This window comes from Notechis scutatus, chromosome 11 (genome assembly GCF_049901735.1).
Source record: "Notechis scutatus isolate UNSWTSFEM ecotype Mainland chromosome 11, rNotScu1.2, whole genome shotgun sequence".
Lineage (NCBI taxonomy): Eukaryota > Metazoa > Chordata > Lepidosauria > Squamata > Elapidae > Notechis > Notechis scutatus.
This window is the reverse complement of record NC_142019.1, coordinates 2,534,108-2,559,319: the sequence shown is the minus strand read 5'-3', so window position 1 is coordinate 2,559,319 and position 25,212 is coordinate 2,534,108. Positions and strand designations below refer to the sequence as shown.

Genomic DNA, 25,212 nt, shown 5'->3' with positions numbered 1-25,212 from the left:
GAAGGAGGGAGAGGGAGGAAGGAAAGGAGAGAAGGAAAAAAAGACAGAAAGGAAGGGAGGCAGGCAGGGAGGGAGTACGGGAGGGAAAGAAGGAATTGGGGAAAAAGGGAGGGAGAGAAAGAAGGAGGGAGAGAGGAAGGGAAGGGGGAAGAAAGAGGGAAATAAGAAAAAGACAAAGAAAGGAAGGCAGAGCAGATGGGAGGGAAAGGAAGGAAGGAATCAAGAGAAAGGAAAGGAGGAAAGGGGAGGGGAGGGGAGGGGAAGGGAGGGGAAGGGAAGGGAAGGGAAGGAAGGAAGGAAGGAAGGAAGGAAGGAAGGAAGGAAGGAAGGAAGGAAGGAAGGAAGGAAGGAAGGAAGGAAGGAAGGAAGGAAGGAAGGGCGAGGCTTATACTGCAGGGAGGCTGGCAAACAAGACCACAACAAGAGCCGGTGAGGTCAGAATTAGAAAGGATTTCAGGACTCCCAGGAGGCTACAGTCTGATTTGCATTAACAGATGGCAGCAAATCATCCGCCTTGCAGAAATATGCTTTGAAGAATGAGTCCAAGCCATTGAGCGCTTCCCATGCCCAGGTTCCAACCAGGCGCCGGCCCAAAAGCACCCGGTCAGCTCCCAACGTTTTCAATGGAGGCTCCATTCAACCATCCCAAGGACTAGTCTCCTGCGTTTGGGCTTTTGAGCCATCACCAAGTCTACCATCCTTTTTTCCATGCTCTAATCTAACACGATACAATTATGGTTCGAAGCCAAGAGAGGAATCTAGCCAAGCGTAGGATAGTCACGATGTAAACCAGGAACCTCCAAGAGGAAGGCCAGGCAGAAATCTATCCGAAGGGAGAATGAATGGAGGTACAAGCTGGACTACCACTTATTCTTTTGGCGTCCGCCGCACTTTAAGGTTTGGCGATGCATTTTTTTTTTTTTAAAAAAAATATCACATGTGCCTTTGGAGAAGCTCCATTAGAAATTTGGTGTGTTGGGAAAATTGCAGGCCAATTGCACAGGCAAGGAGAAATTCTAGGCCCAATAGAGATGGCCAACTTTGGATTAAAATGGCACGGCTTCTTATAGAATGGAGAGAGGCGTCCAAGTTAATATTGTCCAGCCCAGAAATGGAAAAATGTCAAATCAAGTAGCAAAGAGGCCACGGGAGGGATTAGAATTTCCCAGACTCAAATAAACGTGTCTAAAATTTGGCGATCTCCTCGGTGCTAGCTTTGATTCCATCTGCGAGAACCAGTTTACAGAGAGGAACATGTTAGAGTGACGGAAAGGAAGAACATGCATTAAAATGATTTCTAGTAAGGAAATAGGAGACCAAAAACTAGGCAGCTATTTTTAAAGGGCCTCATCAAAATATAAAACCCTGTTAAAACTCAGGGAACAGGGGATGTGGAGGGTGGGAAGCAGAAACATTTGCAGCCAGCCCTGTCAAAGAAGATATAAAAAGGAAGGAGAGAAGAGGAGGAGGAGAAGGAGGAGGAGAATGAGGCATATTTTGCAAAGAGGAAGCTGCAATTCACATGAGAAGCAAACAAAGGGATATTGGCATCCTCATTGTAATGGAAAGGGGGAAAAGGAGGATTTTTGTGGCACGGAGAGACTGGAGCAAAAAAAAACACAACACAACATATTAACAAAAGCCCTATGTAGGGGGTGTGAATCGCTCGTGCTAAGACTGAACATTGAAAAGCCATGCATGGTGGTCCCACCCTTGCTTATTTGGTTCAAGGACTCAAATCCAAACAGGGGAAGCAGAATTCAGGACCCTGGAGAGCTCCTGATGAGCTAAACGAGAGTCGGAAGACTACAGGCATCCTTGACTTATGACTACACTTGGGAGGGGCACGTCCATTGCGAAGCGAGACCGTTGTTAAGTAAGTGGAGCCCCATTTTATGACCGTTTTCACCACAGTGACATCACTGCGCTTATGAAATGAATCCAGCTTTCTCTATCGGCTTTCCTTGTTGGAAATTGGTTGGGAAGGTCCCAAACCGTGATCCCATGACTTCAAGGCACTGCAATCGTTGTAAATCCGTGTCAGTTGCCAAATTCTGATCACGTGATCATGGGGACTCTGTGACAGCCGTAAGTGTGAAGACCAAATGAAAGTCACCTTTTTTCCAAGACCGTTGTAATTTTGAATGACCGTTCAACCATTGAATGACCATCGATGGTTATATAAGTCAAGGACTATTCTGAATTTGGAGTTGTAGAACAGGGGTCTGCGACAGAGTTGCATGTCATGTTGTACTTCAAGGGCTTGAAAAGCCACCTCTAGCTACTCTCTGCAGAACCCCAATATCAAAATGCTAATGCTAATAATGCTAATAATGCTAATAATGCTAATAATGCTAATAATGCTAATAATGCTAATAATGCTAATAATAATAATAATAATAATAATAATAATAATAATAATAATAATAATAATAATAATAATAATCAGAGAGAGAACTGGAGAAGATAACAAAATACAAAGACCTACAAATAGAAGTAGAATGATTGTGGCAAAAGAAAGCAAAGATAGCATCAACAATACTAGGGCCCCTGGGTACAATCTCAAAAGGACTGGAGCATCACTTGAACACCATCGTCACTGACAAATTCACCATCGTGTCAATTGCAAAAGGCAGCTTTGCTTTCCTCAGCTTACATCCTGTGACAATACCTCTGTAACCCCATCCAACACCCACATCTGCCTATCCTGGGTCCTTGGAAAGGACTTGATAGGTAGACCAAAATGCCAAATCCAACCGGAACATCTGGCCGACTGTGCGATGAACCAAAATAATAACAACACAAGAAACCCAGGGGTCTCATTTGGGGCCATAAGGACTTGCAGGGTCTCCAGAGAGAGGCTGTTCAATGACACCAGATGCCTTCTTGTGCCAAGATGAAGGATCCCGTGGATGAAATCTTCCTTTACAAAGAGGAACAAGGGAATTAGATCCCCCTTTTTCTGGAATGAACCAGGCGGCTTCTTAAAAGGCATAGTCCATTTTCTTTTCTCAAGATTGAAAAGGAGAAGGAGCCGCAGGAGATTCGTCTAAATTTATAAGTGAGAGGAGCGCAGGAAGGAATTTCCTTTATGGGGAAATATAAAAGTGGCTTTCATTCATGTCTGTCTGAATGCAAATAGAAACCTCTGTGCAGATTTGCAGAAAACTCTCTCGCGCTCTCTCTTTCTCACACTCTCTCTTTCTCTTTCTTTCTGTCTCTTTCTCTCTCTGTCTCTCGTGTCTATATCTCTCTTTATCTCCCTCTCTTTCTCTCTTTGTCTCTGACTCTCTCTCTCTCACTCTCTTTCTTTTTCTTTCTCTCTCTCTCTCTCATTCTCTTTGTCTCTCTTTTTCTCTGTCTCTCTCTTTCTCTCTCTCTCTCTGTCTCTCTCGTGTCTATATCTCTCTTTTATCTCCTTCTCTTTCTCTCTTTGTCTCTGACTCTCTCTCTCTCACTCTCTTTCTTTTCTTTCTCTCTCTCTTCTCATTCTCTTTGTCTCTCTTTTTCTCTGTCTCTCTCTCTCTCTCTCTCTCTCTCTCTCTCTCTCTCTCTCTCTCTGTCTCTTTCTCACTCTCTTTCTCTCTTTCTCGCTCTCTCTCTTTCTCTTTCTTTCTGTCTCTTTCTCTGTCTGTCTCTCTCACTCTCTTCTCTCTCTCTCTCACTCTCTCTTTCTCTCTCTCTCTCTCTTTCTCACTCTCTTTCTCTCTTTCTCGCTCTCTCTTTCTCTCTCCCTCTCTCTTTCTCACACTCTCTCTTTCTCTTTCTTTCTGTCTCTCTCTCTCTCTCTCTCTCTTTCTCTGTCTCTCATGTCTATATCTCTCTTTATCTCCCTCTCTTTCTCTCTTTGTCTCTGACTCTCTCTCACTCTCTTTTTCTTTCTCTCTCTTTCTCACTCTCTTTGTCTCTGTCTCTTTTTCTCTCTGTCTCTCTCTCTCTTCTCTCTGTCTCTCTCTTTCTCTCTCTCTCTGTCTCTCTCTTTCTCATTCTCTTTCTCTCTTTCTTGCTCTCTCTCTTTCTCTCTCTCTGTCTCTGTCTCTCTCTTTCTCTTTCTTTCTCTCTTTCCCTCCCGCTCTCTCTCATGAATTTGGTGTCTTTCAGCTTCACATGGATTGGTCATAATTCAGTTACATTTCTGAATCATTCAGCGATGAAGAAAGAAATAGCAAGAAACATTCCTTCATGTATTTCTGTGCCAAACATATGCAATCGTATGCAATTTCCGAGCCAAAATAACAGTGCACCAATCACTTGTAATTAATGGCTGTTGGTGGTCATATAAAATCTCTATCCTGCTCTTCATTAAAAAAAATACGGAAAAGCAGTGTGCAATAAAATGTGAAACAAAATTAAAAGCAACACTATATAAAAACTGACAGAGCTGTCAGAAGGAGATCAGAGAGAAAGAGGGAGGGAGGGAGGAGGAAAGAAAAGGAGGGAAAGAAGGAGAAAAAGATGGAGAGAGGGAAGAAGAGAAAAACAGGAAGGGAAAGAAGGAAGGAAGGAAATGGGAGGGAAGGAAAGAAAAGAAAGGAGGGAAGAAGGAAAAAAGAAGGGAGGAGGGAGGGAGGGAGGAAAGGAAAGAAAATAAGGAATTATATATAAACATTTAAAAATTCTCAAATCCCACCAGAATCGGGGGGGTGATGGGGGACGGAAAAAATAATCCCAGAAGCCTTTTTCTTAGAAAGATATTGATCATCAGCCCGTATTGCCCTAGATATCACAGAATCATATTATTTGCAGCATTGCCTGTCTGTCAGAAAAATCTGGCGTTTTGTTTTTTAAAAATTTTTATTATTAGTTTGGACAGCATTGGCACATTCCGGTCCCTTCCCTTCGTGGTTGCCATCTAGTGGGACCTAAAAAAAAATCATTTTTTCACAGCATTCTTGGCAGCCAAACGTCAAGGCAAAAGAGAAGTGATGTATGACAACTGGAGGGTCTTGAACGAAAACAGAAACCGGAGTCAAGCCACGGGGGAAATCTAAACTCCGTTAGTACAGTTCGATGGAAGATCTTGTATCTGGCCAGCCGGGCCTGGCTTGAGTAGTACGGAGGACCTGCCATCGGCCGGTGTGATATCGGATTCTAGGCTTCAACGTTTGCATTTCTAAAACAGCTTTAAAGCTAATTGTGCTGGGAAATTGTGCTAGAGGCAGCCAAGCGAAGGACTGATGCAAACAGGAGAACGGTGTGTCCAACACACACATCCCAGGGACACCCACAGAGACACCCACAAGTCCAATGGAGCCAAATCCATCAGAAATACTTGGCTGTTATACAGGCAGCCCTCGACTTACAAGTATTAAAAGTAAGAACTACAATGTCTTCTTCTACTTCTTCTTCTTCTTCTTCTTCTTCTTCTTCTTCTTCTTCTTCTTCTTCTTCTTCTTCTTCTTCTTCTTCTTCTTCTTCTTCTTCTTCTTCTTCTTCTTCTTCTTCTTCTTCTTCTTCTTCTTCTTCTTCTTCTTCTTCTTCTCCTCCTCCTCCTCCTCCTCCTCCTCCTCCTCCTCCTCCTCCTCCTCCTCCTCCTCCTCCTCCTCCTCCTCTTTCTTCTTCTTCTTCTTTCTTCTTCTTCCTCCTGCTTCTTTCTTCTTCCTCCTCCTCCTTCTCCTCCTCCTCCTCCTCCTCCCCCACTCCCTTCTAGCAGTGATGATGTTACCCAATTGGATCATGAAACATCTGTAAGAAAACAACCAAGTGCAGAGAACACCGATGATCTCACAGTCCTCTTCCTCCTCCTCTTCCTCTCCTCCTCCTTCCCTTCTCCTTCTCCTCCTCCTCCTCCTCCTCCTCCTCCTCCTCCTCCTCCCCTCCTCCCCCTCCCTTCCTTCTAGCAGTGACGATGTTACCCAATTGGGTCATGAAACATCTATAAGAAAACAACCAAGTGCAGAGAACACCGATGATCCCACCATCCTCCTCCTCCCCCTCTCCCTCCTCCTCCTCCTCTTCTTCTCCTCCTTCTCCTCCTCTTCCTCTCCTCCTTCTCCTCCTCTTCTTCTCCTCCCCTCCTCCTCCTCTCCTTCTCCTTCTCCTCCCCTCCTCCTCCTCCTCCTTCTCTCCTCCTCCTCCTCTTCCTCTCTTCCCTCTCCTCTTCCTCCTCCTCCTCTTCTCCCCTCCTCCCCTTCTCCTCCTCCTCCTCCATCCCATCAACTCAAGGTAGCTATCATAATATTCCTTCCTCCTGTTTTCCCCACAATCACAGCTGACCGAGAGTCGCTCAGCTGGCTGGGAGGCCTAGAAGTCACCGTCTCCTGGTTTCCAGCCCAGCCCTTTCATCGCTACTATCAGGTGGGCTCTAACCAGCTCCACGGACTAAAGTGGTGGAGTTGGGTCTCCCCGTTGAGAGCTCTGCTAATCAGAAGGGTTCCTCGTCAGCCTCTGACCTCTACCCCCCTGCCCGTATCTTGCTTTCTTCTATCCTCAAGGTGGAAATGCTGCCAAAAGATGGCACCAGGGCATCTTATTTTCCGCTGGCTCGTGGGCACCAGAATCCCTTCCAGAGAACGGATCTTTCCCTGTGCATTTGGCAGGCCGGCCCTGGCAGGGAGGGGCACAGCTGCTGGGTCATTGATTTCTGAAGGAGGCTTTGGGCATACGGAGCTGGCACATCAAAACATCCAGGTGCAAATGCAAAGACCGCAGCAGTTGTCTCTCTGTTTCTCTGTATCTGAATATCTCTCTCTCTCTCTCTCTCTCTCTCTCTTGCACGTCACAGGCTTGTTTGGTGAAGATTTATTTCAGAGCAAGTAGGGAAATTTTGGTTTACAGTGACCTGCTTTCTCCCCAGGATTCCACCCTTAGAACTGAAGAAATGAGCAGGTTGTAAAGTAATTGTCATCCCCAACAAAATAGACCAGACTAAGAAATGATGCTCATTGGCCAGGAGGACTTGTACTGTAATACTGTGTCTGTGGAGATTCTTCAATCATCCAGGTTATGGTTGTCATCCCAAAGGTGCTTTTTTCCCCCCCAAAGGCAACTTGACTTTCTTGGCTTTTTGCTTGAAGACATTTCACTTCTCATCCAAGAAGCTTCTTCAGTTTGTTTCAGAAGCTTCTTCAGTTCATTTCAGAACTGAAGAAGCTTCTTGGATGAGAAGCGAAATGTCTTCAAGCAAAAAGCCAAGAAAGTCCGGTTGCCTCTTGAAAAAGCACCTTTGGGTTCTACTGTAACAGTAATAGTAATAAAATTTGCAAATCTGAAGAACCAACCTTCCTTCCTTCCTTCCTTCCTTCCTTCCTTCCTTCCTTCCTTCCTTCCTTCCTTCCTTCCTTCCTTATTTTAATTTCCTTCCTTTCCTTTCCTTTCCTTTCCTTTCCTTTCCTTTCCTTTCCTTTCCTTTCCTTTCCTTTCCTTTCCTTTCCTTTCCTTCCCTTCCCTTCCCTTCCCTTCCTTTTCCACCCCCTTCTTTCTTTCTTTCTTTCTTTCTTTCTTTCTTTCTTTCTTTCTTTCTTTCTTTCTTTCTTTCTTTCTTTCTTTCTTTCTTTCTTTCTTTCTTTCTTTCTTTCTTTCTTTCTTTCTTTCTTTCTTTTTCCCCTTTCTTGGAGGACCTATCTGAGAGCTTTTCTTGGCTTGGACTCAAGGCCCTCTTATCTGACTGTTGCCTTGGTAACCGCTCTTAATCTTCTCCTTCAAGGCCTTTCCCTCTTCCCTCTGGGGTGATCAAGATGTCAAGAGAAGAGAATATATGTGGCTTCAGAGTTGAACCTTGGAGTCTTTGGGGCTTCTCTGAGTTTGTCCAGGCAGCCCCAAGGACTCCACAATCAAGAGGTCTCACTCCCCTGTGCTAACAAAGAACCAGATACACACCGTACAGGATACAATCTGCCCAAACCTGATGTGAGCTGAGCAAGGGTCAATATTATTAAACCAATGCAATACAAATCACCAAGATCCAGAAAAGCAGAGAGAAGAAAATAAAAAAAAAATGTCGTCATAAAACAGCTAAAGCTTTCCTGGATCCTGTTAGCTTCGCTACAATTCAGAAACCCATAATCACAAGGATACAGTATTATTGTGATGTCCTGGGGTGTGGCACAAAGGCAACACAGTCAAATAATCAAGAAGAGTCATTTTATTATGTCCAGTTTTGCCCACAATGTCCAGGTTACCTTCTGGCTGGAGAAAAGCTCTCCCAGGAACAACCTTTAACTGTAGAAAATTCAGTCCAAAACAAGGTACACACAAACTGTAACTTAAAATCCAAACAAACCAAGCTGAAGTAATTAACTTGACAGGGCAGGAGAAGGAATTTCAGACTTGAAAGCACGGCAAAACTCACACAATTGGGAAGACGCCAGGAACACAGATAAGCCTCGACAATACCAGATAAATTCACATTTGCTCCCAACAATTTGCTGTGCGCAGCTTCCTCTTTTATACACTGTGTTCCCAGCTGCAGCTAATGAAGGGAATCAGGACCCTTTCCTCCCCCATCAGCCATGCAACCCACATTGCTCCCTTCTCCGTTCCTCCCTGTGTGCCCTAGGATGAAGAGAGGGTGGGCCTGGGTCTTCCTCTGAACTCCCTCTCCCTTGTTCTACCTCTTCCCTGCTCTGCCCAGCCGGACTTTGCCCTTCCCCAGTTTCTTCCACAGCCAACGGAGCCACACTCCCACTCCCTGTCAGCTGTTGGGCTTCCTCCTCCGAGTCAGATTCCAACAGGGGCATGACAACTGTACTATTGACAAAATTATACATTCAACCAGATCTTGTCTGCAGCCCATACAATACAGTTAGTCCTTGACTTACGATAATTAAGTCCAAAATTTCTGTTGCCTAGTGAGACATTTGTTAAGCGAGTTTTACCCCGTTTTACCATCTTGCTTGCCATTGTTGTTAAGTGAATCACAGCAGCTGTTAAGTTAGTCACAGGGTTGTTAAGTGAATCTGACTTGGCTTGTCATAAATGTGAGTCAGTTGCCAAGCATCCAAATTTTGATCTAGTGACCATGATGGAGGCTGCAAAGATCGGAAGTGTGAAAAACGGTCATAAGTCACTTTTTGTCAGTGCCGTTGTAACTTTGAACAGTCACTCAATGAACTGTTGTAAGTCAAGGACTACCTGTAGTGGATTGCATTAAAAGCCTTCAAAACAGTATGGAAAAAAACAAATGATTCTGTTCAATCGAAAGTGGAGTAATTAACTGAAATGAGATGTTTTCCCAAATGTCTAGGCGAGAGAAAACAAAGAATTAGGGGTGACATGATAGCAGTCTTCCAATATTTGAGGGGCTGTTATAAAGAGGAGGGGGTCAACTTATTTTCCAAAGCACCAGAGGGCAGGGCAAGAAATAATGGTTGGAAATTGATCAAAGAGAGAAGCAACCTGGAATTAAGGAGAAACCTCCCAATAGTGAGGACAATTAACCAGTGGAACAGCTTGCCACTAGAAGTTGCAGGTGCTCCATCACTGGAGGTTTTCAAGAAGAAATTGGACAGCCATTTGTCTGAAATGGGATAGAGTCTCCTGCTTAAGAAGGAGGTTGGACTAGTCCAGGAGTCGCCAACTTTTTGGACCTCAGGGACCACCAAACTCATCATTTTAAATCCCGCGGACCAGAGACCCTGGGGAAATCCCCAAAAAATTCTGCAGAAAAATCCCCCCACCCCGTTTTCCTACCGATCGATCGTTCTTTATTTGGGATCAAGGATACCATCTCCAGCTCTGTTCTCGGGGGGTGGGGAGGGAGGGAGAGAGAGAAAGAAAGACTTTTGGCTTCATGCAAGGAAAGCAGCAGAAGCAGCAGAAGTCTTTCTTTCTCTCCCCCAAACTCTGCCAGAAATGAGTCTTTGCCAGCTCAGCCTCTTGGAGCAAGGATAACTTGCAGGGTCCCAAAGACACATTTGGGGGAGAGAAAGAAAGACTTTTGGCTTCATGCAAGGAAAGCAGCAGAAGCAGCAGAAGTCTTTCTTTCTCTCCCCCAAACTCTGCCAGAAATGAGTCTTTGCCAGCTCAGCCTCTTGGAGCAAGGATAACTTGCAGGGTCCCAAAGACACATTTGGGGGAGAGAAAGAAAGACTTTTGCTGCTTTCCTTGCGTGCAGCCAAAAGCAGAAGAAGAAAGAAGCGGAAAGAAGCAGCCCGGTGGCCAGGCCAGGAGCATGGGATGAGTGGGGCAAGTTCTCCCCCACCCTTTCCCCCCTCCCCTCACTACACGTTGTTCACAATGCAAGCGACACAAGCCTTGTGGTCCCGCGGGCCATGTGGGTGGCACAGCCTTGTGTTCCCACGCAGCCTGGATTAATTGCTTTGGGGGGACGACATTTCTCTGCGGACCACCAAAATTTTCTCACAGACCACCACTGGTCGCCGGCCCACCGGTTGTCAACCATTGGACTAGATTGCCTCCAAGGTCCCTTCCAGCTCTATTCTGATTAAAATGCAACAACGCCGGGTGTGCGACTTCAGCTCTGGCAAAGTCTAGTTCATTTCCCCCCCCCTCCCCAGCTTTTAAACCACATCATTTGCTGGGCCCTCCCATTAAGGCAGCTTTGCCCATATCCCCATACAGTAATGACTGCTTAAAAATAATTAGATGAGCAGTTGGTGTTTAGGGAAGTCGCTTTAATGTGTTAGTTAATAGCCATGGGTATTGTTATTATTATTATTATTATTATCTGTTCACCACCATGTGAAGTCACAGCTGCGAGTTCATTAGCTGCTGTTGGTCTTCCTGGGCACTGCCTTCAGCCCCCCAAAAGCCGAGGATATCATCCTGCATAAGTGTGGTACCTTTGCAGATCGAAAAATTGCAGTCTTTTGCAACTGGCGGACGGGACATTCTGTCAACTTGTCATCGTTTCTAAATCCTATTTTTATCTTCCATTTATATGCTGCTGCTGTTGGGCAACTCTGGGTGGCTTAACAATGTCACAAAAACCAATAAATGAGAATATTTTGTAGCTCAGGGTTGACATGAGGGGTCCTTAATGCCCTCTGAGCATGGGATGTTTTCTTGCAGACGTTTCATGACCCAAACTAGGTAAACATCATTGGTACTAGACAGGAGTGGTTTGTTAACACTCTGTTTATATATCAGTGGCTTGCAAACCTCATGTCAGCTTTGGAATCGTTATTAAAAGCTGCCACATAGCTGCGGAGAAACGGAGGGGGCTGATATTATTTGAGTAGCTTTCAGTAGACAAAATAAATTCTTTAGTAATTCAAGGTCAACGTGAATGGCGCAGAGAGAATTGGAACTGAAGGGGGATTGGTTCACGTGACGTATGATGGGGAGAAAAGAGGAAGGGTTATCGGTTGGGTCATTGTGGGAAGTCCAGGGGACTAAAACTGATGGTGTTCCCTAGTTGGGTCATGAAATGTCTTACATTAAATGATAATGTTATAATGATAAGATATATATATATAAGGTTGAGTAGGTTGTAACATGAATGTAATTTCAGTGAGAAATGTATACAAACTATAAACATTTGCACAAGGTATATGTACCCAGTCGACGCACTGTATAATGGAAAGATGGAGTTGTTTTCAAATAAAAATAAAAAAACTTTTTCGAAAAAAAAAAAATTGTCTTTAAGAACACAACCAAGCTCAGAGAGCACCAAGGACCCCCGTAATCTTCTTCCTCCTCCATTCTGCAAACCCCACTTCCTTCTAGCACTGAAGATGTTACCTAATTTGGTCATGAAAGGTCTGCAAGAAAACCATCAAGCTCAGAGACCATAAAGGACCCCACAGTCATCATCATTCTCCACCATCTCCTCCTCCTCCTCCTCCTCCTCCTCCTCCTCCTCCTCCTCCTCCTCCTCCTCCTCCTCCTCCTCCTCCTCCTCCTCCTCCTCCTCCTCCTCCTCCTCCCTGCAAACCCTCCTCCCTTCTAGCACTGATGATGTTACCTAGTTGGGTATTGAAACATCTGCAAGAAATGAAGAGAAGGACTAAGGGTGACGTGATAGCAGTCTTCCAGTATTTGAGGGGGAAGAAAGTTTGATTCTCCAAAGCACCTGAGGGTAAGACAAGAAACAATGGGTGGAAGCTTCTCTGAGGGAAAGCCAACCTGGAACAAAGGAAGAATTTTCAAACAGTGAGAACAATTAATATTTGAAGTTGTGGGTCATTCATCGCTGAAGGTTTTCAAGAAAAGTTTGAACAACCAATTGTCCAGGATGGTATGAGGACTTGGGCAGAAGGGGTTGGACTAGAAGACCTCCAAGGTCCCTTCCAACTCATAGACCAGCATGACTGTTAGATCTTAGTTTGTCTTTACTACATCCGCAAGGCTTACATTGTTTATTATATGCATAAGATTTATTTTACTTACTATTTACTACTCTATTCATAAGTCTTTTGTATGTCTTTATTATATAAAATAGATGATTGAATATTTGTTTTTAGTTCTTACAGTAATCAACCTTGTTTCAAGATTGCCCAGAGAAATCCAGCTTGTATATCAACCAGCAGGTCAAAGAGATCAGCAATTACCTCCAAGACCTCAATTTAATCCAATCTCTTCTTGCTTATTTGCATTTGTTTTTAATGTTATTGTCCTTCAATTTTGGTTCTTCTTCTTTGGAGTGAGTTGGCCTTAAACAGATCCTGCGTTTTATCTCTCTCTCTCTCTCTCTCTCTCTCTCTCTCTCTGTGTGTGTGTGTGTGTGTGTGTGTGTGTGTCTGTGTGTGTGTCTGTGTCTGTCTCTCTCTAAAATTACAAACAGGTAGATGGTTTGTTCCTGCTTTTTTCTTTCTTTTAAATGTTCTTTTTCTTTTGAGCTACAGATAAATTAGTGTTATTTTACGGCTTAGCCAAACATCTAAGGAAAGAATGCAGTCTGAAAAAACACAGCAGGGCCTCCCAAATAAATAAATAAATGAAATTCAATAAGCTGCTGTAATTTTCTTGGAGATGTTGAGGGATCACATCTCCCATTTTCCTCACTCATGGTCCATGTTGGACGTGGTGTGTGTGTGTGTGTGTGTTTGTGTGGGGCTACTGGGGATTGCAATTCGAGAGGCTGAAGGCACCAGGTGTTACTTACTACCTACGTGACCTATTTAACGAAATGGAGAAGCAGCCAGGAAACCTGCCAAAACCAGCTTCTGAGAACAAGAGCAGCTGGTAATTGCAGACAATCTCGTATTAACTTTGTTCTTCCCCCTGTTAATCTTCCCAATTAAACTCTCCTCCGTTGATCCCATCAGCAAGGAGCTGCATCAAGGCATCAGAAGGAAAGGCCAAGCTGGGCCTGGGTTCATGCTTTAGGTCTCCAAGAGCTAACAAGATCGTGGTCAGGTCAGACGGATTCAAATTGTCCATTTTGGCGGCTTGCATTTGTCTCAGGACAGGTGTTGATCTTCTAAGGCAAATGTTTCCAAATCAGGACTCGTTTCCATCCAGGAAGTCCTATATACATATTAGTCCACCCCACTAACCTGCTTTCCAGCTCCGTTCTCCTGTGCAGGGCAACCAAAGAAGACCCAGCCAATCAGCTGGGACTCGGGAGACAGAGAATAGATGGGGGCAGGGCGAGTCAGAGGTGGGATTTGCCAGTTCTCTGAACTACTCAGCATTTCTGCTACTGGTTCTCCAGAACTGGTCAGAACCTGCTGAAGACCCACCTCTGATCTATATATATATAAAAGTGAAATACCATTCATGCACCATCACAAAATCTCCAGAACCATAAAGCCTACAAACTTGAAATTTGGCATGTTGCTAATCCTGTTGGCTTCTGCGCTTGGGAAGGAAAGAAGAGAACAATCTTCTTTCCCCTCTTGCTTCAAAAGTAGGGGGGGGGGAAATGATACCCTTGAGGTATAGCTGCTTTAAGAGTCTCTCTAAGTTTAATGGATGGATTTCTAAAAGCAGGGACATATTTTTCCCCAGGTTCCAACAGCAAGCTGGAAACAAGAGGCTGTTTTAATGAATGAGAGAGGATTTCTTCAGTGAATTTCTGAAGCGTTTATATATCAATGTGCGTGCTAGGCTAGAATTGGTGCTAGAATAATAATCTGTGTGTATTTATGCCAGAAATCAGGAAATGGGGATTTCTAGTGCTGCTTTAGGCATAAGGGTGACTTTGGGCCAATCCCCAGGAGACAGTGAGTTCTAGTCCCGCCTTAGACATGGAAACTGGCTGGGTGACTTTGGGCCAATCCCCAGGAGACAGTGAGTTCTAGTCCCACCTTAGACATGGAAACTGGCTGGGTGACTTTGGGCCAATCCCCAGGAGACAGTGAGTTCTAGTCCCACCTTAGACATGGAAACTGGCTGGGTGACTTTGGCCAATCCCAGAGACGTGAGTTCTAGTCCCACCTAGACTGAAGCTGGTTAGTGATTGGACCAATCCAGGAGACGTGAGTTCAGTCCCCCTAGACATGAAACTGTGGGCTGGGAACGGGTTCTAGGGACGACCACGGACGTGAGTTCCCACCTTAGACATGGAAACTGGCTGGGTGACTTTGACCAGTGAGTTCTAGTCCCACCTTAGACATGGAAACTGGCTGGGTGACTTTGGGCCAATCCCCAGGAGACAGTGAGTTCTAGTCCCACCTTAGACATGGAAACTGGCTGGGTGACTTTGAGCCAATCCCCAGGAGACCGTGAGTTCTAGTCCCACCTTAGACATGAAAGCTGGCTGAGTGACTTTGGACCAACTACCAGGAGACGGTGAGTTCTAGTCCCGCCTTAGTCATGAAAGCCAATTGGGTGACTTTGGGCCAATCCCCAGGAGACCGTGAGTTCTAGTCCCACCTTAGACATGGAAACTGGCTGGGTGACTTTGGGCCAATCCCCAGGAGACCGTGAGTTCTAGTCCCACCTTAGACATGAAAGCTGGCTGGGTGACTTTGGGCCAATCACCAGGAGACCGTGAGTTCTAGTCCCACCTTAGACATGGAAACTGGCTGGGTGACTTTGGGCCAATCCCCAGGAGACCGTGAGTTCTAGTCCCACCTTAGACATGAAAGCTGGCTGAGTGACTTTGGACCAACTACCAGGAGACGGTGAGTTCTAGTCCCACCTTAGACATGAAAGCTGGCTGAGTGACTTTGGACCAACTACCAGGAGATGGTGAGTTCTAGTCCGACCTTAGACTTGAAAGCCAGCTGGGTGACTTTGAATCAGTGCCTCTCTGTCAGCCCAACCCATCTCGCAGGGTTGTTATTGTGGGGAAAATAGGAGAAGGAAGGAATATTATGCATCTTTGCCACCTTAAGTTATTTATAAAGTAAGGGAAAGGTTCCCCTCGCACATCCGTGCTAGTCATTTCCAGCTCTAGGGGGCACTGTTCATCTCCGTTACAAAGCCGAAGAAGAGCCAGCGCTGTCCGAAGACGTCTCCGTGGTCATGTGGCTGGCATGACTAAATGGCGAAGGTACATGGAACGCTGTTCCCTTCCCACCAAATGGGTACCTATTTTTCTACTTGCATTTTTTTTTGACGTGCTTTCGAACTGCTAGATTCACAGAAGCTGGGACAGGTCATGGGAGCTCACTCCATCACACGGCGCTGGGGATTCGAACCGCCGACTGCCGACCTTTCTGATCAACAAGCTCAGCATCTTAGCCACTGAGCCACCGCATCCCCTTTTTCTCTCCCTCCCCCATTCTTTGGGGGGGGGGAATCTTCTTCTTTGGAGCAAGGTCTGGAGCAACCCCATCATCAGATGACTTGATCACAAAGATGGGGTCCTGGGCTGAGGCAGAAACTACCCAAACTCCCTTTCCTCTAGGTCAAAGTGTTGCATGAATCTCAGAGTAAGTCAGGTTGAGAAGCCTTAAGTTTTGGCACATGGTAGATAGCAGGAAAAAAGAGCATAAAGTAACAAAGGGGCTAATGGGTGATAGCACAGATGATGTTACCTCGTTGGGTAGTGAAACGTCTCACAAGCAAACTGCAAAGCTCAGAGGCCCAAAGACCCCACAGATATGCAGTTGTTCTGTTTCAGTAACAAATCTTATATAGGGAAACAGTATTCAAACGTTCAGTTATTTCGGTTCCTCCCACTCTATAGGATAAGTATTTTGCCTCCTCTTAGAAGGTTCCTAGTTTCCATCTCTCCTTTGTTTCCCCAAATATTGGGCTCGCTTTACTGTAAAATAAAATATTACGTGTTTTACTGCCTGCGTCAGGGACAAACTCACACATTGGCGTTGCTGCAACAGAGCCACAACTTTTCAAGGAGGTTCTAGAGCCTCACCCCAAAGCAATAGGATATGGCTTGCAGCTACTTACTGGCCCCGGGGTTATGCCTCCCCTCCCACAAACTCCATCCGGTGTGGCAGCTGGCAAACTAATCATCTCAACCAGCTGGCCTCCTTAACTAACTCCGAGTCTACATCACAGTGTCCTTAAGTCAACCATCTGCCCTTCAATAAAACACCGTCCGGGCTGCATGGGAAAATTCTGTTCAGAATGTATTAGACTTCATTGAGCAAAATGGGAGTGGAGGCAAAGTCTCAGTGGGTTCCTCAGTTTTCCTCTGCTGCTTGTAGATACACCCAGGCCAGGGGTGGGATTCTACAGGTTTGCACCTATTCGCTAGAACCGGTTGTTAACATTCTAAGCAGTTCGGAGAACTGGTTGTTAGAAGAAATTACTGGCCTAATCCTGTAAGGAAGGCAGGAAGGAAACATTCTGGTGTTGCTGACAGAAACTGCCTCTCCGTTAACCCTTATTACATTCTTGGCAGGACTAGACTTCCTGTCTCTGGAACTTCTCTGGAGTTTTTTTTCCCTTCCTTTGCTGGTACTTTGCTTGTGTGGAGTGACCATTCAAAGTTACAATGGCACTGAAAAAAGCGACTTATGACCCTTTTTCACACTTACGACTGTTGCAGCATCCCCACAGTCATGAGGGGCCAGGCGGGGAGATATGCGTGCCTCGATGTGAGTGATGTTGAGTTGGCCACACCCAGCCAATCACATGACCACCAAGCCATGTCCACCCAGTCACATGACCACCAAGCCACGCCCACCACCTAAGCCATGCCCACAGAACTGGTTGTTAAAAAATTTGAATCCCACTGACCCAGGCAGTGCCGAAACTCCTAATAAATCCTTTCGAAGTTTTGGAAGTTTGGCTCGAGACTCAGGATTGAATTGGGGGTAACTGCCAGAATCCTGACAAAGCGTTCTATAGCAGTAGGAAGCCTCTACACATACAGTGGATTCTTAAATATTTTAACAAGACGTGTGACTGGCATTTCCTAGTAACAAACATCTTCATACCTAAAGGTGATACGCCACCTTCATTACACCGGGCTCCAAATTTATCTCGAAGCATGAGAGAGAAGCGGAAAAGAGCCATAATTCCAAGAATTTCTGCAATGTTCTTAGAATCATCTTAAGAACCAACGAGACGATCAGAATTACAACTTCTGGAGGCAAATCCAGATTAATTGTTCTCATTGTCAAGAAGTTTCTCCTTAGTTCTAGGTTGCTTCTCTCCTAGATTCGTTTCCATCCGTTGCTTCTTGCCCTGCCTTCAGGTGCTTTGGAGAATAGCTTGACCCCCTCACCTTATGATCAACCAAGATTACTCTGATTTCATTTATCTTCTGGCGATCTGGAAGGAAGGCCAGCTTCACCTGTCTTCCTTAAGACCTTAGTTAGCTGCAAGAGAAGAGAAGAGCAGCATAGCACAGCCTGAGAGCCCTTCATGACTAATTTAAAAGAGAGACATGCAAAATATTTTCCTTGTTTGGAATTACATTTCACGCCAAGGAGCCTTGTGTTCAATGAAAACTGGGATTATTCTTGGTCAGTAGAAACCGTGAAATGTCCCTACTACCTACCTACCTACTTTCTTTCTGTCTTTCTGTCTGTCTTTCTTTCCTTTCTTTCCTTTCTTTCTTTTCTTCTTCCTTTCTTTTTGTTCCTTCCTTTCCTTTCTTTCCTTTCTTTCCATCCTTCCATTCCTTCCCTTTCTTTCTTTCATTTTTTCTTTCTTTCCTTTCCTTCCTTTCCTTTCCTTCCCTTTCTTTCTTTCTTTTTTTTCCTTTCCTTTCCTTTCCTTCCTTTCCTTCCTTTCCTTCCCTTCCTTTCCTTCCTTTCCTTCCCTCCTTCCTTCCTTTCCTTCCTTCCTCCCTCCCTCCCTCCCTCCCTTTCATAGACTGGCATCACTTTTGCTAGCCCACAACGCCTAAAATAGACAGCAAAGGCGAGGGTGCATTTATTCAACACATTTTAAACAGGTGGGGAAATAGGTTAATTTCCCGCCTTCGTCTCCTGCACAAATTTGAGAGGGGTGGGTTGGAGTCAGGAGCAAACTCTGAGCCTCCATTGTCGGAGATCAGTAGTCTACCCTACACACAACTCTAGAGCACAATGCTTGAAACGCAGCTTGCACGGCAAGCTCCCTCCAACCTAATTATATACACAGAAGCACACTCAGGAGAGGCGAAGAAGGCGGTTGCAGGGAAATCAGGAAGAACGGGGTAATAAAAATCTACACACACACACACACACACACACACACACACGAATAAAAGAGGAGATGATGAAAGAGCTGGGTTGAAAAGGGGAAACCGATTGATCTTGGCTGGTTGGGCTCCAAGAGGTTGGACCTGTCCTTCAAGGTCAACAAGAAGAAAAGAGGCCCAAAGAAATAGGACGGCCATCTATCTAAAGCAGGGGTCTCCAACCTGGCAACTTTAAGTCTGGAGGACTTCAACTCTCAGAATTCTTGAATAGAATAAAGAATAGAATAGAATAGAAAATAGAATAGAATAGAAAATAGAATAGAATAGAATAGAATAGAATAGAATAGAATAGAATAGAATAGAATAGAATAGAATAGAATAGAATAGAATAGAATAGAACAGAACAGAATAGAATAGAATAGAAAATAGAATAGAATAGAATAGAATAGAAAATAGAATAGAATAGAATAGAATAGAATAGAAAATAGAATAGAATAGAATAGAATAGAATAGAATAGAATAGAATAGAATAGAATAGAATAGAGAATAGAATAGAATAGAATAGAATAGAATAGAATAGAATAGAATAGAATAGAATAGAATAGAATAGAATATCAGAGTTGGAAGGGACCTTGGAGGTCTTCTAGCCCAACTCCCTGCCTAGGCAGGAAACCGTAGACCATTTCAGACAAATGGTTATCCAACCTCTTTTTAAAGACTCCCAGTGTTGGAGTAATTCACAACTTCTGGAGGCAAGCAGTTCCACTGGTTAATTGTTCTCCCAGTCAGGGAATTTCTCCTTAGTTCTAGGTTGCTTCTCTCCTTGATGAGTTTCCACCCATTGCTTCTTGTCCTGCCTTTAGGGTGCTTTGGAGAATAGCTTGACTCCCTCTTCTTTGGAGCAGCCCCTGAGATATTGGAAGGCTGCTATCGTGTCCCCCCCTTAATCCTTCTTTTCATTAAGCTAGACATACCCAGCCAGCTTTGTCGTGTAAGAATAGAATGGCATTACATTAAAGAGGAATCTACTGAAATCAACCTGCCCAAGCAGGCCTCCCCTCCCTGCTTCATGGCTGCCAGACTTCAGAGCAACAGATGAATCTAGATCTTTTCCCCCTGCAGAAGAGAATTGCGGTATCGTAGAGTTGGAAGAAAGGGGCCTTTTCCAAAACAAGACAAGAAGTAATGGGTTCGTCTTCGTCGTGTGTTTATTTTATTTTTATTTCATTTTATTTGGTTTGCCAATTGCTTCCTAATCAAGGAGAGAAGCAACCTAGAACTAAGAAATTTCTTGACGGTGAGAACAATTCATCAGTGGAACGACTTGGCCTCCAGAGGTGGTGTGGGCTCCATCACTGGAGGATTCCTTCCTTTCCTTGTCTGAACTGGTCTAGGGTCTCTTTCTGGAGCACGGGGTGGACTAGAAGACCTCCAAGGCCCCCTTCCAACTCTCTCGTTCTTTTAATACTGCAGCAACACCAGTAATAGCCCCCTGGGGAAAGAGGAAGCGGAAAACCGACAGCGAGAGAAACGGGAAAGGAATTCTCAACCTGTCTGAGAACGAGGTAGAAAAACAGAAGTCCAATTCCCAGGGAAAGAGCCCCCTTGAGAAATTCAGCAGCCAAATGTTGGCACGACATTATCTAAAACGCCAACCGAGCCACGAAGACCCTTAGTGGCCACGATTTTCCCCCTCTGTAGGTGAGTCACATTGTGTTTCTATTTATAAGGAGCAGCCACAGAGTTAATACACATCTATTCCGCAAAACAACACACATCGGTGTTAGAAATTAGTCACTCCTTTCATTGTCGGCTTCAGGACAATATACTTAGGGGCCCAATTGGATCCCTTTTCACAAAGGGGAAGGATTTCCCAGGTGGGCACCCTTATAACAGGAGGGATGGCACAGGCTCCCTGTGGACGATGCATCGGCCGGGCAGCCTGTTTAGAACAATCTGAATTTGATGGCAAATCAGCGTCTTTCATACTTTGTTTTGGGAAAAGCAAATGAGAAGAAGAAGGAAGGAGGGAGGGAGGGAGGGGGGAGAAATAGAGGGCGGGAAGGAAAGGAGGAAACAGGGAGGGAAGGGAGGGAGGAGGAAGGGAGGGGAGGAAGGAAGGAAAGAGAAATAGAGGGAAGGGAGGAGGGAAGGAAGGAAGAAATAGAGGGTGGAAATAGAGAGAGGGAGGGAGGGAGGAAGGAAGGAAGGAGGAAGGAAGGAGGAAGGAGAAATAGAGGGTGGGAATAGAGGAAGGAAGGAAGGAGGGAGGGAGGGAGAGAGGAAGGAAGGAAGGAAGGAAGGAAGGAAGGAAGGAAGGAAGGAAGGAAGGAAGGAAGGAAGGAGAAATAGAGGGTGGGAATAGAGGAAGGAAAGAAGGAAGGAAGGAGGAAGGAAGGAAGAGAAGGAAGGAGGAGGGAGAAATAGAGAGTGGGAATAAAGGAAGGAAGGAGGAAGGAAGGAAGGACGGAAGGAAGGAAGGAGAAATAGAGGGTGGGAATAGAGGAAGGAAAGAAGGAAGGAAGGAGGAAGGAAGGAAGAAAGGAAGGAGAAATAGAGGGTGGGAATAGAGGAAGGAAAGAAGGAAGGAAGGAGGAAGGAAGGAAGGAAGAAGGAAGGAGAAATAGAGGGTGGGAATAGAGGAAGGAAGGAAGGAGGAAGTAAGGAAGGAGAGAAAAGAAGGAAGGAGAGGAAGGAAGGATGGAAGGAAGGAAAGAAGGAAGGAAGGAAGGATGGAAGGAAGGAGAAATAGAGGGTGGGAATAGAGGAAGGAAGGAAGGAGGAAGGAAGGAAGGAGGAAGGAAGGAAGGAAGGAAGAAGGAAGGGAAGGAGAAATAGAGAGCGGGAATAGAGGAAGGAAGGAAGGAGGAAGGAAGGAAGGAGAGGAAGGAAGGAAGGAAGGAAGGAGAAATAGAGGGTGGGAATAGAGGAAGGAAGGAAGGAAGGAAGGAGGAAGGAAGGAAGGAAGGAAGGAAAGGAAGGAAGGAAGGAAGGACGGAGGAAGGAAGGAGAAATAGAGGGTGGGAATAGAGGAAGGAAGGAAGGAAGGAAGGAGGAAGGAAGGAAGGAAGGAAGGAAGAAGAAAGGAGAAATAGAGGGTGGGAATAGAGGAAGGAAGGAGGGAGGGAGGGAGGAAGGAAGGAAGGAAGGAGAAATAGAGGGTGGAAAGGGAGGGAGGAAGGAGTGTACCAGAACTCAAATACAGAAACCTTTGCCAAATTGGAAGCTTGATGTCTTTCTTTTTTTTCTTTTTAATTAATCTGACTTGACTTCAGAGGAAAGAGTCAATTAAGATCCTGTATTTAACACATCTGAGAAATACTGGGAATATAAATCATACGGTTCGAAAGAACTGATGTTTGCTTTAGGCTCCACGCCATGGTCACTGCAATCACTATGGCAACAGCTGGGAGAGAGGCCTGTCACAAAAGCAAAAGGAGAAACTGAATCAATGTCGGGAGTGGGAAACCTGCTGGGGGAACAGGGGGTGGGGGGGGGGGGCGGGAAGTTTGGCGGGGGGGGCAGAACCGGGACGCTTCCCACCGCCTCCAGCAGAGGGTGCCAGGCCGGAGGCTGCTCCCCGAGAACATCCAAGGGGAAAATGCTGGAGGGGACAGTTCGGAAAACAAACTCTTGCCCTGTTCTTCCTTGGATCACGTCGTCCCTCCTCTCTGGCTTCGGGGCTCCTTGAATGTCACTGCCTTTTGCTGGGGACCTTCAGGCCTGGAGCCTCAGCCCCCCCAGGAGGGTGCAGGCAGCTGGGCAGAGGGATGCTAAGCCCGCCAGGTTCATCTGGGCACCCAATGGGCTGCTTCCCTTCTTCAGCGGAGTCAAGCAGGCTGCTTTCATCGAGAACGCCAAGGCTCCGGGCCCTGGGGGATGGGGGAAGAGGGGCCTTGGGGGGGTCCCCGGGCTTCTAAGCCAGAGGAGGAGGAGGAGGAAAGGATGGGGAGCAACCCTCTTGCCTTCGAGGGGGAGGGAAAAACATCTCCCTTCCTGAAATTCTCCCCAGAGTTCTGCTAAATGCTTGGAAACAAGATGGGAGTTGAAATCAGAGAGCCTGCTTAGGTTCTTATCGGGAGTTTTGATCGACCTATTTTTTTGGAAGGAAGGAAGGAAGGAAGGAAGGGAAGGAGGGAGGAAAGAAGGGGAAGGAGGGAGGAAAGAAGGAGAAGGGGGTAAGGAGGAAGAAAGGAAGAGAAGGAAGGAAAGAAGGAAGGGGAAGGAAAGGAAGGAGGAGAGGAAGGAAGAGAAGGAAGGAGGGCGGAAGGAAGGAGGAGGAAGGGGAAAGAAGGAAGGAGGAGGAAGGAAGAGAAAGAAGAGGAAGGAAGGAAGGAAGGAAGGAAGGAGGGAAGGAGAAGGAGGGAGGAAGGAAGGAGAAGGAAGGGGAAAGAAGGAAGGAGGAGGAAGAAAGAGAAGGAAGAGGAAGGAAGGAAGGAAGGAAGGAGAAGGAGGGAGGAAGGAAGGAGAACGAGGGAGGAAGGAAGGAAGGAATGAAGGAGAAGGAGGGAAGAAGGAAGGAGAACGAGGGAGGAAGGAAGGAGAAGGAAGAAAAGAAGGAAGGGGAAGGAAGGCAGGCAGGAAGGAAGAGAAGGAAAGAAGGAAGGGGAAGGAGAGGGAGGGAGGGAGGAAGGAAGGATGGAAAGAAGGGAGGAAGGAACCAAGGAAATAAAGGAGAGAAAGGAAGAGATGGAGGAAGGAAGGAAGGAAGGAAGGAAAGAATGGAGAGAGGGAGGAAAGGGGAGTGGGAGCAGGGAAGGGCAGGAGGGAGAAAAGAAGGGAATGGCAGAATATCTGAATAACAGAATTGGAAGAGACCTTGTAGGGCTTCTCCTCCAACTTCTCCGCCCAAACAGAAGAACCTACGCCATTTCAGACAAATGGCTGTCCAGTCTCTTTTTAAACGCCTCCAGTGACAGAGCACCCCACAACTTCCAAAGGGAGGGAGGGGAGGATGGAAAGGAGAAAGAACTACAATTTCCCAGGATATCTGGCTGTAAGGCCTCAAGTTGGGGGAAACATGCCTCATTTACCTCTTGATTTCCCCACTTAAGTTCCCCACTTTAACCTTACTTAAGTTCCTTCTACCGTTTTGCGAAGTAGCCCAGCATCCATTTTAGGAAAAGGGAGAACCAAAGAAGAAAGATGGATGCCGCTCTTTTCCGTATTTGACCTTTCCTCCTCTTGGATCTAACCTTGCCTTTGCTCTATTTCATTTCTCCTCCTGTTCCCCCTCTGCTTTCACTACCTTTCCATCTGTTTTCCCTACCCTATAATGCCTGAAATCCTGGAGAGGATCGACCAAGGGAAGAATGCCTCCTCCTCCTCCTCCTTCTTCTCCTCCTCCTCCTCCTCCTCCTCCTCCTCCTTCTTGTCTTCTCTTAATGACCCACATCTTTGACAGGTTGGCTGCTGGAGAATCAGGCCAAAGAGTTGAGAAATATTGTAGGAAATACGACTTCAGCAACAGAGCGGTCCATGCCTGGAATACTCTACCTGACTCTGTGGTTTCTTCCCCAAACCCCAAAAACTTTAACCTTAGACTGTCTACTATTGACCTCACCTCTTTCCTAAGAGGTCTGTAGGGGGCGTGCATAAGCGCACCAACGTGCCTACCGTCCCTGTCCTATTGTTTCTCTTATTCTTCTTTTATTTTTCTTATATGTACCCATTTCATGTATTCACAGCTATGTATACACTTATACTTATTATCTTGTAAACAATTGGCAAATCAAATAAATAAATAAATAAATAAATCTCCTAAATTGTGCTACATGTTTATAGACATAGATGTAGCAGTGTTCCAATATCTAAGAGGCCGCCACAGAGAAGAGAGGGTCTACCTATTGTCCAAAACATCTTAAAGCAGGACAAGAAACAATGGATGGAAATGAATCAAGAATTAATCAAGAAGCAACCTGAAACTAAGGAGAGATTTCCTGACAGAACAATTAACCAGTGGAACAACTTGCCTCCAGAAGTTGTGAATGCTCCAACACTGGAGGTTTTGAAGATGAGATTGGACAACCGTTCATCTGCAATGGTAGAATGTTTCCTGCCTAAGCAGGGGGTTGATCTAGAAGACCTCCAAGGTCCCTTCCAACTCTGTTATTCTATTAAGCCATATGACCTTTCTTTAGACACACTTGGATGGTAACCATCTTTTTTTTTAAAAAAAATGTTCTGCTAGAATTATTCAATATACCAAAATTGTGAAAATTTAAGAAGAAAAATGAAAAAACCAAAAAAAAAACAAACCCCATAGAACCTTCATTCTTTGTTCTTCATTCGTATTCCCTAATTGCCACCTTGTTCTTTCCCCTTTCTCTTTCACTCTTTTAAATCGCCAAATCAATTCCATCTTTCTGTGTTCAATGAATAATCCATATAAGGTTTCCAATCTTTTTTTTTTAATTATCTTTTTTTTTTCCTCTGACCAAACTGGTCAGCTCTGCTATTTCTGCGAGCTCCATCAATTTTATGATCCAATCTTCTGTGGTGGGTATTTCATTATCCTTCCATCTTGGTGTGTACAATAACAATTTTGCCTCTGATGGCAACCATGTGTTACTGAATTTATAATTTATTTACTTAGTGGATGGCATAACAGACAGGGCCTAGCAATATATGTTAATGTTTCACGTAGATTAACAACAAAATATAAATGTTAAAAAGACCCAAGTTCAAAGGCCAATGTCTAGGCCATCTATCCATTGATGCGCAGCATCATTTATATTTTAAAAAAATATCAAAAACTGGACCTCAACTTACAGCCAGTTACTGATAATGAAGAAGTTATTAGAAATCTGAACTCATTGGTA

At 45.2% G+C, this 25,212-nt stretch overlaps 1 protein-coding gene across 5 annotated transcripts in view; it reads right to left on the bottom strand.

Moving 5' to 3' along the window:
- The window catches only part of INSYN1 (inhibitory synaptic factor 1), a 65,427-nt gene that overhangs the window by 22,340 nt on the left and 17,875 nt on the right, over positions 1–25,212 (bottom strand). The window contains exon 2 of one of the 5 annotated variants that reach the window (XM_087972524.1): positions 21,732–21,810. The exons of 2 other annotated variants lie outside the window; for them this stretch is intronic. Coding sequence is in view for 1 of the 3 variants with exons in the window: in XM_087972522.1 (XP_087828648.1) it covers positions 10,636–10,641 (6 nt within the window). In the remaining 2 variants the exon portion in view is untranslated. Of the gene's footprint in view, positions 1–10,635; positions 11,363–11,866; positions 11,882–21,731; positions 21,811–25,212 lie in introns of those variants that run through there. 2 more of the 5 variants (XM_087972525.1, XM_087972522.1) reach the window with 2 other exon arrangements.